Here is a 12,320-nt window from a genome sequence, read left to right as displayed (position 1 = left end):
CCCACGGTGGCTTCTTGTGACATGCGAACCAGGTCAATGAGAAAGGGGGACGCTGCAAACGGCTCACCCTGGGAAACCTTCATGACTCACCCAATGCAGTAGATGTCTGGGGGTTCAGAGTCACAGTTCAGCCAGGGTTCCAATCCGCTGTCTGGAGATTGCCCGTTCACGTTCCACGTCCCCACAAAAAACCTGCAATGCATAGAAATGGGGGAAGTGACTGTGGGAACACGACCTGAAGGTTAGAAGAGAAAGGCTCTGGTGTGCGCTTCTACGGAAGACTCCCACAGCAAAGGCAAAATGATGCATGGTATGGAGAATGTGGATAGGGAGACATTTTTCTCCCTCTCTCAAAATATTAGAACCCAAAGTGGTCGTTCCATGAAGCTGATTGGTGGGAGATCCAGGCCAAATAAAAGGAAGGACTTCTTCACACAGCACATAGTTAAATTATGGAACTCACTACCACAGGATGTAGTGATGGCCACCAATCTGGATGGCTTTAAAAGAGGGGTTGGATAAATTCCTGGAGAAGGCCATCAATGGCTACTAGCCCTGATGGTTGTGTGCTATCTCCAGTATTCGAGGCAGTAAGCCTGTGTGCCCCAGTTGCTGGGGAACATGGGTGGGAGGGCGCTGTTGCACCATGTCCTGCTTGTTCATCCCTGGCCGATGGCTGGTTGGCCACTGTGTGAACAGAGTGCTGGACTAGATGGACCCTTGGTCTGATCCAGCATCAGGGCTCTTCTTATGTTCTTATGACCGGTATCAAGACTAATAAAATCTTTTGTGCTATACTAATAAAAATCTCACAGCACAGACTTCCCTTGGCATTTTCATGGGCTGGCGGTTCCGGAAGACGAAGAGCTCCACTTCCACAGGTCGAAACCCTTTCGGGGTGGGGGATAAATGGCGGACGAAAGCGCCCTGTCACGGAGCTCCCACCTGAAATTCTGGATGTTGACATACTCCTTCTCCCGTCTGGCGAGGATGTGCTTGATCAGCCCCTCCCTCTGCCCGGATTGCGTATGCGTGGAAGGCACGAAGAGCATGCGCATGGTGTTGCTGACTTTGGGCTGGTCCTTGCCGACACTTTCCTTCTCGCGGATTCCCCTAAAGGAGATGAGAGCAGAGCTGAAGTAGCCCTTGCCTCCAGGGAGTCAGGAGGGCAGAGGGAGCGTCTCCAGGGCGACTTACGGCCTGTTTGGGGCCAGGGGCGGCGGCGGGGGTTCCCGGCGGGCGCTCATTTGCTGATTCTGCAGGTTTCTTTTCTTCTCCAAACTCAGGGCATTGAAGTTATCCTCGAACCCTAGAATCCCTGAGAAAAAACAACAAATTTAGAATCCTCTGGGGAAGTCTCAGGGAAGGAACGGAGGAGAAGCTTAGGTCTGAGGAGAAAAACAGAAAAATTCAGGGGTGGGGGGAGACTTGCAATTTTGGGGTACACTGGGAAAAAAAGCCCTATGAAATATTTTGGTTTTTTTTGGAATATGTAACATGCTTTTTAATAAAAGGTTTTTCCTGCTCAAAATGCTGTTACATGAGGATTTTAATGCAAGAGGATCTAAAACATTAGAGAATGAGGATCCCTGTGGGTTGCCCTGTATTTCAATTTATTTATTTACAGTATGAGCTCCAGAAATTAATAATGAGAAGTTCCTCCCTTTACAATTTAAAAGGAAAAGGGACTGGAAGGGAGTAGGGGGGGAAAAAGAGCAAAAGCAAAACTCACGTTCTTAGTTTCAAAGTTTTAAGTCTGATGCTTGTAGAAAGCCTGATATGTGCAGCTAGTCCTTAATACTGTGACTGTACGTGTGAAACAGTACCAGTCGAAATAAGACACTTTCTTTTGTTTACTTAAAAAACACAAGTTTTGAAGTAATCATAGAATCATAGAATAGCAGAGTTGGAAGGGGCCTACAAGGCCATCGAGTCCAACCCCCTGCTCAATGCAGGAATCCACCCTAAAGCATCCCTGACAGATGGTTGTCCAGCTGCCTCTTGAAGGCCTCTAGTGTGGGTGTAATCAAAAGGAAGTGTTTTATTTAGATTGATACTGTTTCCAACTTCTATTTTTTCTCCTTCACCGATGACAACAACAAAGATGCATGCGTTTAGGTAGCGTAACGTGCAGCAATTTGCAGCGCTCCCGTTTTCTAGCCTTGGGTATACTCACAATTTCAGTTGCACAAAATGAAGATCACAATCCTATCCCTATGTATCCGGGCGTAAGAACTCAACAGAGCTTACTTCTGAGTAGACCTGTACTGGATTGCATCTGAGGCTACAGACATAGGCATGTTTACCTGGGAGTAATTCCACTAAACAGAGTGGGTCCCACTTCTGAATAAACATGCATAGGATTATTTTATGTAAGTCCCCTTAGAAGGGTCTTTTCCTTAGAAGATGGCTTATTTATTTATTTATTTATTACATTTCTATACCGCCCAATAGCCGAAGCTCTCTGGGCGGTTCACAAACCGCTTAGAAAAATATTTAAATAAAGTTGCACTGTTAAAATTGTCCCTGGTATCTGCATTCATCAGAAGAGAGACCCCTTGACGTGCCTAAGGTATCTGAGGTCTGGTCCATGATGGCTCGGAATAAGGCCTTTAGTATCAGAGCACCTACACTCTGGAACCCTTTACCAGTACAAATGAAGCAAGTGCCAACCTTTCTGGGTTTTCGAGAATTGCTGAAAACATTCTTTTTCCAACAAGCATACCCAGGAAGGTAATCTTGTCTGCTGTATACAGTAATAATATACAGTATTTAATCATGATCTTATAATGCATCATCTTGTACATTTCTTAGACTTTTCTTTTAATGCAAGCACTGGTAAATATTGCTTAAATAAATAGTGCAGGACACAGAATAACGGGCTCAAGTTAAAGGAAGCCAGATTCCGGCTGGACATCAGGAAAAACTTCCTGACTGTTAGAGCAGTGCGACGGTGGAATCAGTTACCTAGGGAGGTTGTGGGCTCTCCCACACTAGAGGCCTTCAAGAGGCAGCTGGGCAACCATCTGTCAGGGATGCTTTAGGGTGGATTCCTGCATTGAGCAGGGGGTTGGACTAGATGGCCTTGTAGGTCCCTTCCAACTCTGCTATTCTATGATTCTATGATTCTAGTGCAGTTTTATATGCGAATCTGTAAGTGCTGCATTTAAGGTTGTTTGAGCAGCAAGATAAATTTAAGTTTGATTAGAAAAGAAGTATTGCACAAGTTTTAATTTTCCCCAAAACGTTTGTCCCCCATTCAACACCCCTATATTCCCCGCACCCACTCCCAGGTTTTCCAGAAATTTTGCATCTGTATGCATCCTGCAACACCAAATTCAGCTGCCAATGCCCTTTTGGTTTATGCACGTCCAGGAATAACTTGGGAATGAGACTTCTGCTGGAGGTGTTGCTTGCTAAAGAGGCAGCAAGTATTTATTTATTTATTTATTTATTACATTTATATACCACAGCCGAAGCTCTCTGGGCGGTTTACAACAATTAAAAATGGTAAACACTAAAAGTATACAAAATCTAAAAACCATCAAAACCAGTATAAAAACAACAATTCTGGGGTCCATTAAAAAACTAAAACTAAACAGAGTTTAGTTTCAAAATTAAATTTAGTTTATTTCAAAACTAAACAGAGGTTACGCCAGGACAACACGCGTCACGTGAATGTGGGGTGATACCTGCAGAAAGGGGTTCAGGAGGCCCCGAAAGGCCTCTCACTTGGTGCCAGGAGGCATGATCCACCAGGTCAGGGAACGATCCTTTTGGTGAGACTGCAAAAAGAGAGAAAGGCGCACTCACATCAGACACTGACCACCTTTAACTCCAGGCATCACAGACAACACCAGGTGGGGGCGGATACCTTTCTGAACTCTCAGCACCTCGGCAAGGAACTCCGCGCACTGGTCTTCATCTGGGATCTCAAAGAGGCGTTCTGCTGTCCAATCACCCTGGATCCGGACCTTGCAGCCAGCTTTAAGCCCACATAAGAAAAACACCAGTTCAGGAAGCAGGGCACAACACTGATAAGCAAAAACGTTCAAAACGGCTCAACTCTCCCGACTTTAAAAGGAGAAAATCATGGATCAAAAAGGAAGCACACACAACTGTTCCAAAGTTAGAGCTGCTTCCATGTTTACATATTATGCAGGAGGGCAATGAACTTTGATGTGCACGCAAAGTAACAAGCAAAATGTTCTTGCCCCGACATGCTTATATGGCAAATACGCCATAATGGAAAGGGAAACCTTTATAAAGTGAGGCTGAAATGTAATCTGAGCGGACTTTGGGTTGAGAAGTAACCACACCTAGACGCACGTGACCTGAAAATGATCAGGTTTCCTGGAAACACCTGATGCACTTTGAAAGACGACTAACGCTTTGGATATTACGTCAAATAAATGTTTTAGACCCATACAATGGAAAAGAAGAATACTGTGTATTAAAAAGCGACAAAGAAACTGAGGAAGAATGCTTCCTGGAAAAGAAGCATTCTGAAGGAACGTATATTCCCTGTCAATTAATGTGAGATGCCTGAAGTTCCTTGTGAGTCTTGGAGGAGCCACAATACTCACTGACCTGATTCGGATGGCTATTTTGCCACGCATGCAGCCCCTTTGTGGCACGAGCAATCAAATCAGGATCCTCTAATTGACCATAGTTTCCTGTTTCATCCAAACCAAGAAACTCTGATTATCAGCTTCGGAAAAAGCTGGATATTAAACCGACTTCAAACTACGACTCCGAGAATCCCTGACAATTGACCGTGCTGGCTAATGTAGTGGCCAGGCCTGTTCCCCTTCTGGCAATCAATCAGAATCAGATTCTGAAGCAGAAGAGAGAGAGAGAGAGACAGAAACGTACCGGCCTACACGGGAGGTGGGGGAGGTAACTCTGGGCTTTTCACCAGTTGGGGATGAACTTTCGCCAGACCTTATCACTGAAAACGTTAACAACACACAGTCTGTGGGAGAACAGAGGGGGAGGGCACTTCAAGGCTGGCTGATCCTAGAGTCCGCCGCAGACTGAAACAGGCGGAGCTAAAGGATGGCGAGAGAAGGTCGGCCCAGCTAGCTTCTCGCCAAAGGCTTTTTCAGAACCAGCCTCAAGGTTAAAGCATTCTGGGAAAAGGCCTGAAAGGGCAATTGTCTCGCTTAGTTTGCATAATTTTGCCTAGAAGAAAGTTCCTAGAGGTTAGACTCTCTTCAGGTGGGAAGAGATGTTTATTACCTGTATAAAGCTTTGTAGACTACGTGGCAGACCTCTGTAGTGTCTCACAAAAACACGGGAGGTTTGGGGAAACACGACAGCTAAGAGTTAGGGGAATTGTATTCAAAAACATCTAGAGGGGACAAGGTTGCTGAGCCCTGCTTTAATTCCTATTTTATTTTATTTATTTATTTATTTATTTATTTATTACATTTATATTCCGAAGCTCTCTGGGCGGTTTACAAAAGTTAAAAACAGTGAACATTAAAAAGTATAAAAAATTTAAAACCATCAAAAACATAAACAGTATAAAAAGTAACAGTATCTATTTAAAAACAACAGTTCTGGGGTCCGTTAAAAAAGAAAAAAAAACGTAGCGTTGTTAAATGCTGCTTAAAATGCCTGGGAGAAGAGAAAAGTCTTGACCTGGCGCCGAAAAGATAACAATGTCGGCGCCCGGCGAGCCTCGTCGGGGAGATCATTCCATAATTGGGGGGGCCACCACTGAAAAGGCCCTCTCCCTTGTTGCCATCCTCCGAGCTTCCTTCGGAGTAGGCACTCCCCTACTAAAATTGAGGCTAAGTACACATAATGTTGAACGCATTACTCAATGCCTGTCGCTCACCTCCCCACCTCAGACTTGAATTTTTAGACTGTAAGCTCTTCGAGGCTGGGAGCGATAACCCTATACCCGATAAAGCGCTGTGCAGACTGATGGTACACCAGCAAAGCCTTTAACCCCAGCAGCGGCCTTACTGGGAAAAACCGCCCAGAGGTCAGGAAGAAGAGATGAACAAGAAAAATGAGTCAAGAGGGAAAGATGACACATAAGTAACAGGCAACATCTAGTTCTGACAGAACTCTAGCCAGAGGAGACTCACTGCTTGTCGCTATGTCAATCAGGAGAGTTTCTTCAGCCTCTGGAAGAGAAGAACATACAGATATGCTGGATCAGACCAAGGGTCCACCTACTCCAGCATTCTGTTCACATAGTGGCCAACCAGCTGCCCACGGGAAACCCACAAGTAGGGCTAGAGTTCAATAGCATCCTCCCCTGCCCCCATGTTCCCCAGCAACTGGTATACATAGTAGACTGCCTCTGATCTTGGATGTACCATACAGTCGTCAGGGTTAGTTGCCATCAATGGTCTTATCTCAGTGAATTGGTCCAACTCCCTTTTAAAGCCATCCAAATTGGTGCCCATCACTCCCCGCTGTAGAAATAAATTCCACAGCTTAACTATGCGTTGTGGGAAGAAATACTTCCATATATCTGTCCTCGATCTCCCACCAACCAGCTTCATGGGATGACCCCATGGGGTTCTAGTATTACGGGAGAGGGAGAAAAATGTATCCTTATCCACTTTCTCCGTATCATGCATAATTTTGTACACCTCCATCACGTCCCCACGTATATTGCGTTTTTCCCCAGCTACTGTAACCGTTCCTCATTGCTCCAACCCCTTGGTCATTTCAGTTGCTCTTTTCTGCACGCCACCGCACCTTAACCATATCCTTTGTACAGGTGCGGTGGCCAGAACTAAGTGTGGTCACACCACAGAGTTGTTTAAGGGGAGTATGATCTCGGCAGTTTTATTTTCAGTTCCTTTTCTAATTATACCTAACATGGAATTTGCTTTTTTCACAACAGTCAACACTTTCATCCAGCTGTCCACCAAAACCCCAAGATCTCTTTTTTGGTTAGCTGCCACTACCTCAGATCCCATCGTCTTATACTTAAAATTGGTGTTTCTTTGCCCCAACGTCCATCGTTTACATCAGCTTACATTGAACTGCATTTGCCATTTTGATGCCCATTCTCCCAGTTTGGAGAGGTCCTTTTGGAGCTCTTCACCAGCCCTTTTTGTTTTAACCATCCTAAACAATTTGCTGTCATCAGTGAAACATAGCTGCTTAGTTGCTTGCTCCTAATTCCAGATCATTTCTGAGTAAGCCAAAATGCAATGATCTGTGGATTGAGCAATAAACGTTTTGTGTGAGTAAGCCAAAAGGCATTGGTCCCTGTGGGACTCCACTGTTTACATGCATCCACTGGGAAAATCTACCATTTATTCCTACTCTCTGTTCTCCGTTCTTTAACCAGTTATTGATCCATAAGCACAGAGAATGGATCAGGAAACTGAGAGGTACCGGGACAGTTGAAAGGCCCACAAGAGAATTATTTCACCCACAGGGAGCCACAGGGAGAACTCAACCATGGACAGAAGGCTGAGCAGCTCAATTTGGGCCTTTGCAACAGCGATGCCCCTGCACAGTTCCTGTTTCTAGGAAACTGGCCACAAAACTGCAGGTCAGCACTGGGAAAACATGAGAACTGCAATTTGGAGTTCATTTGACAATCACCTAAACCAGGTGCAGGCAATCTGGCGCTGTCTCAATTCCCATAGTTCTTGACCACTGGTCATACTGGCTAGGGCTGATGGGAGATGTAGTACCAAACATCTCCCCCCATGGCCATTTTTATGTCACACCCATCTCTGAATTTGCCATGGGGTGGCGGCAAAAATCCTTGCATCTTTTGCTGCTGCAAATCCAACCGCAAAAGCAGTGGGGTTCAGCCCCTGGTGGGTTCCAGGAAAGGCGCAACGTGGCCCCGATTCCTGGAAGTTGCCCACCCCTGTGTTAAATAATGACACAAGGGGCTGAATTAAATAATGACACAAGTCTTTATTTACTTTATTATTTCATTTGTATCTGGCCTTTTCCCTTTTTGCAAAAAATCCAAGGCAGCTTACACGGCCCTCGTCCTCTTCCATTTTATACTCACAACAACCCTGTGAGGTAGGTTAGGCTGAGAGTCAGTGACTAGCCCAAAGTCACCTAGTGAGCTGCATGGCCAAGTGGGGACTTGAGCCTGGTTCACCTGAGTCCCAGTCCAAGACTCTAACCACTACACCACACTGTCTGTTTTACGCACTCTAACGTGCCAATAGAAGGCTGCCCTAGGCCCGACATTCCTGTCTGAGTGCCAACCTTGGTAACTGAGGCAGAACTTCCAGTTGTGGCTTTGGGGATCGGGCACCAGCCTTTCCCACGCTGCAAACAGAAAGCACTGAACAGACCTGCTAGAAGGGATGAAACGGCTGAGTACCTTGCACGCATTTGAAACGGCTGTTGATGGGAATGTTCTCTTGAACAGGGGGATCTTTCTCCCAGGAACAGATAACCAACCTGGAACAAAAGGAAAGGCATGGACAACAGAGCATATCTCTCATCCTGGTCTCCCAGGCAAAAAATATCCTGTTCTACAAATAATAATTAGTAAAGAAAGTAGGGAAAGTGTTACCCTGCAATCCTCGGCTAAAACTTTTTGCTTCCCTCACTGCAATTTCTGCAGTTGCTTCTTTCACTGCCGATTCAGCACTGAACCAAGGGTTGGACTAGGTGACCTCCAAGATCCCTTCCAACTCTGATTCTAAGAACGAAGCTAGTTTAGATTCTAGGAACCTAGTTACTTTAATTACTGGGGCAATAGTTCTGGATGTGAATATGGGACAAATATGTCCAAATCTCTGCTCAGCCACACATCTCACAGAGTTACCACGGGAAAGCCATTAAGATTGCAACCCTACATACTTACCTGGGAGTAAGCCGTACGGTAAACAGCAGTACTCACTTCAGAATAAACATACCTAGGATTGGGCCGGCAGCTTAACAGAATTCCAAGAGGAATCACCAGCCATATTTATAGTATTTAGCAGGGTACTTATTTGTCCTCACAGAGAGGAAGGCTTATAAAGAGAAGCCGCTGAACAAAGGCTATGGCTGAGCGCGATTTGTGTCAAAGGTTTGCCATGTCCAAAACTACCAATTCTCCTCTACAGTCTCCAAAGGATAAGGATATGTTATATTCCTATTAAGTTTTGTAACCGCCCAGAGAGCTTTGGCTATGGGGCGGTATATAAATGTAATAAATAAATAAATAAATAAGGGCAGGAAAGAAAATATCAAAATAACCCAAACAGCCAGATCCAAAAAAGTGCTTTTGCATCAATAATCACAAGTTGCCATCTCCAAAAGTCACAACTGATCCAGGCTTATGTTGTGGCCGGCTTCCTTCTAAAAAGTAGTACTTTGTGAAGGGTGTACGCGCATTTGCATGTGATCCGACACTCACTGGCCTGTTGGTCAAGCAAGGGCCGCAGGACAACACGCCGATGGACAAACAAGAGAGCTGTCCAAGGCCTATATGGCATTCTGTTGCCCAAACTTCCCCAGATCAGTCCCAGGAGACAAGTGAGGAGTTGTGGGAGGCGTTTCCCCACTTCTTGGCCTACAAACACAAATTGCGTGTGTACATAAATGTTCGTAATGCAGCGGCAACTCACTCATATTCTCCACCACCACGCTGGGCCAAGCTCAGTTCACACGGTACTCGCCGGCCTGCAGTCACCTCCAGACCCTGAGGGCAAGCTAAGGAAAAAGGGTGGGGTGGGATGAATGAAGCAGCCTCAAGTCCAGCCCCCAACCACCCACTTTCTCAGCATACTCAGCCCCCTCCTCCAGCCCTCCGTTCTCCACCATAGAAGGCTCCCCCCATCAATAAGCTATCCCCCCCTTGATTTCTAAAAAGAGGCAGGAAGGAGGGAGCAGAGACTGAAATATGCCCGGGGGGGGGGGGGGGACCTCTGGGCTGGTTGGAAAGGAAGCCCTTCCAATACTCCAGTTCAATAATGGATAGCGAGGTATGGCTGAGAAAAACACTCTGCACATGTAAAGAGGCTCTCTCATCTTCATGATGACTTAATAACAAGTTCCCGGGTTGAGCCACGCCACCAATTCCAAAAACAGGATCCAGGGAAAAAGCAACAACCCTGTCTAACCTGCTTCTGTGCCTTTAACCAAAGCTTAATAAGGAGAAATCAGCAAGCACATTAGCACAAGTAGTGTCTTTCTGGGGCAGACCAGAGGTCCGCCAAATCTAACATCCCGTTTCCAACAGCAGGCTCATCCTGGAGTTTCTGAGAAGCTCACAAGCAGGAAAAGGATGCAAAAACACTTCCCTGTCGGATGCCACCAGCATCTGCTCTTCAGAGAGATACTCTGCCCTTGAACATGGGGGCTCTATTCTGCGACAGCGGCCAACAGCGATCCACAGATCCCAGAAGCGGCCCGAGAGCATCACACAAAGCCTTAAGCCCTAAATCCACATCCGTGGGAGCGGTCCCTACTGAAGGCAGAGGGACTTACTTCCAAGTAAACACACCCATCCTAGCACTCTTGAGTTATGGTTCTTGCGATCTTCCCTTGGAGCACAACAAGACCAACCTGTTCCTTGGCTGGAGGAAAACCCTCCTGAGCCGGGTGCCCACCCCCCACCCCCCACAGATGTGTTGGAGGCACCCCATGGGGGATGATGGGAGTTGTAGTTTAAAACATTTGGAAGGCACCTGGTTGCGGAAGGCGACTTTAAAGGGAGAAAATGATAAACGTAACAGGGATTGGTGCCCCTTCGCTGCTCCAACCTCCTCCCCACCCTATATTCTGCCCCCAAACCCCTAACATACCCCAATTTTCTCTCAGCCCCCCCCCCCAATTCTTTACCATTCTAGAGGCAACCGACGCAGTCACTCATAACAACTTCTTCCCCGCCTTGGATCGACGCCCCCCTCCACGACCTCACTCCCACCCCCGCCTCACGCTGAGCCTCCCCCCGTCCCCATTCAGCCCCCGAACCCCTGCAGCCCCCGAAACAAGGATACGGAGACGCTCCTCTTCCTCGCAGGGGCAGCGGGCGCAAGAGGCTCCATCAGCCCGGCCAGGCCCCGGCGGCGGGGGGTTAAAGCTGGGGGGCCGGAAGGGGGAGGCGCCGCTCGCTCCCGACAGGGCCGCTCTCCCCTCTCTCTCGCGCGCGCTCCCGATGCCCCGGCGACCTCCGGCCGCGCGCATTGGGTGGGTAGGTGGTGGGAGGGGGGAGAGAGGCGGAGGAAGGAGGAGACGAGCGCACCGGCAGAGGGCGGGCAAGAGCGGCGGCGTTTCCGGCTCGCGGCGGCAGCCCGCGCCCCCTGGCGGCCGGAGGATGGTGGTGCTGCGCCGCCGCCGCTGCTGCTGCTTGGAACGGGACGAGATGATTTTTGCAACGCGCAGCGGGCGCCTTTGCCCGGAATGGGTCTTACTCCCAAGTAAGGCAAGCAAGTAAAGCTGCGACGCTGTGGTCACGAACCTGGGAACAAGTCCCGTCGAAGAAGGTGGGGCTTACTTCTGAGTAGACATGCATAAGCTTGCACTGCGAGGCGGCAATCCCCATGCTGATTTACTCAGGAGTAAGTCCCGTCGAAGATGGTGGGGCTTACTTCTGAGTAGACATGCATAAGCTTGCATTGCGAGGCGACAATCCCCATGCTGATTTACACGGGAGTAAATCCCGTCGAAGAAGGTGGGGCTTACTTCTGAGTAGACATGCATAAGCTTGCACTGCGAGGCGACAATCCCCATGCTGATTTACACGGGAGTAAATCCCGTCGAAGAAGGTGGGGCTTACTTCTGAGTAGACATGCATAGGGTTGCACTGCCAGGCGACAGTCCCATGCTGATTTACACAGGAGTAAGTCCCGTCGAAGAAGGTGGGGCTTACTACTGAGTAGACATGCATAGGCTTGCACTGCGAGACCGCAATCCCATGCTGATTTACACGGGAGTAAGTCCCGTCGAAGAAGGTGGGGCTTACTTCTGAGTAGACATGCATAAGCTTGCACTGCGAGGCGACAATCCCCATGCTCATTTACACGGGAGTAAATCCCGTCGAAGAAGGTGGGGCTTACTTCTGAGTAGACATGCATAGGGTTGCACTGCCAGGCGACAGTCCCATGCTGATTTACACGGGAGTAAGTCCCGTTGAAGAAGGTGGGGCTTACTACTGAGTAGACATGCATAGGGTTGCATTGCGAGGTGACAGTCCCATGCTGATTTACACGGGAGTAAGTCCCGTTGAAGTCGATGGGGCTTTTTTCTGTGTAGGCCTAGATAAGGATTGCACTCTTAATAATATCAATGGGCAAAAGGAGAAAGGTTCCTTACAGGTTACCACCACCTTTACCAATGCGGTGGCTCTTAGTTCCCACTTCCTTCTTCCACACTGC

The 12,320-nt window shown here is 47.7% G+C and overlaps 1 protein-coding gene across 1 annotated transcript in view; it reads right to left on the bottom strand.

Annotated features, from left to right (window-relative positions):
- OCRL (OCRL inositol polyphosphate-5-phosphatase) overlaps positions 1 to 11,025 on the bottom strand; it is a 33,323-nt gene extending 22,298 nt beyond the window's left edge. Inside the window, exons 1-9 of the mRNA XM_063141877.1 lie at positions 10,944 to 11,025; positions 9,570 to 9,643; positions 8,333 to 8,412; positions 6,102 to 6,140; positions 3,875 to 3,985; positions 3,693 to 3,785; positions 1,198 to 1,318; positions 946 to 1,113; positions 91 to 192 (exon numbers count right to left, since the gene is read on the bottom strand). Coding sequence (XP_062997947.1) covers positions 91 to 192; positions 946 to 1,113; positions 1,198 to 1,318; positions 3,693 to 3,785; positions 3,875 to 3,985; positions 6,102 to 6,140; positions 8,333 to 8,412; positions 9,570 to 9,643; positions 10,944 to 10,991 — 836 coding nt within the window. The 5' untranslated portion in view covers positions 10,992 to 11,025. The remainder of the gene's footprint in view (positions 1 to 90; positions 193 to 945; positions 1,114 to 1,197; positions 1,319 to 3,692; positions 3,786 to 3,874; positions 3,986 to 6,101; positions 6,141 to 8,332; positions 8,413 to 9,569; positions 9,644 to 10,943) is intronic.
- Positions 11,026 to 12,320: the final 1,295 nt, after the last annotated feature.

This window comes from Elgaria multicarinata, chromosome 15, assembly GCF_023053635.1.
Source record: "Elgaria multicarinata webbii isolate HBS135686 ecotype San Diego chromosome 15, rElgMul1.1.pri, whole genome shotgun sequence".
In the NCBI taxonomy this organism is placed as follows: domain Eukaryota; kingdom Metazoa; phylum Chordata; class Lepidosauria; order Squamata; family Anguidae; genus Elgaria; species Elgaria multicarinata.
Note: the sequence above shows the minus strand (reverse complement) of the source record. Positions and strands in the feature narration are given on the sequence as shown.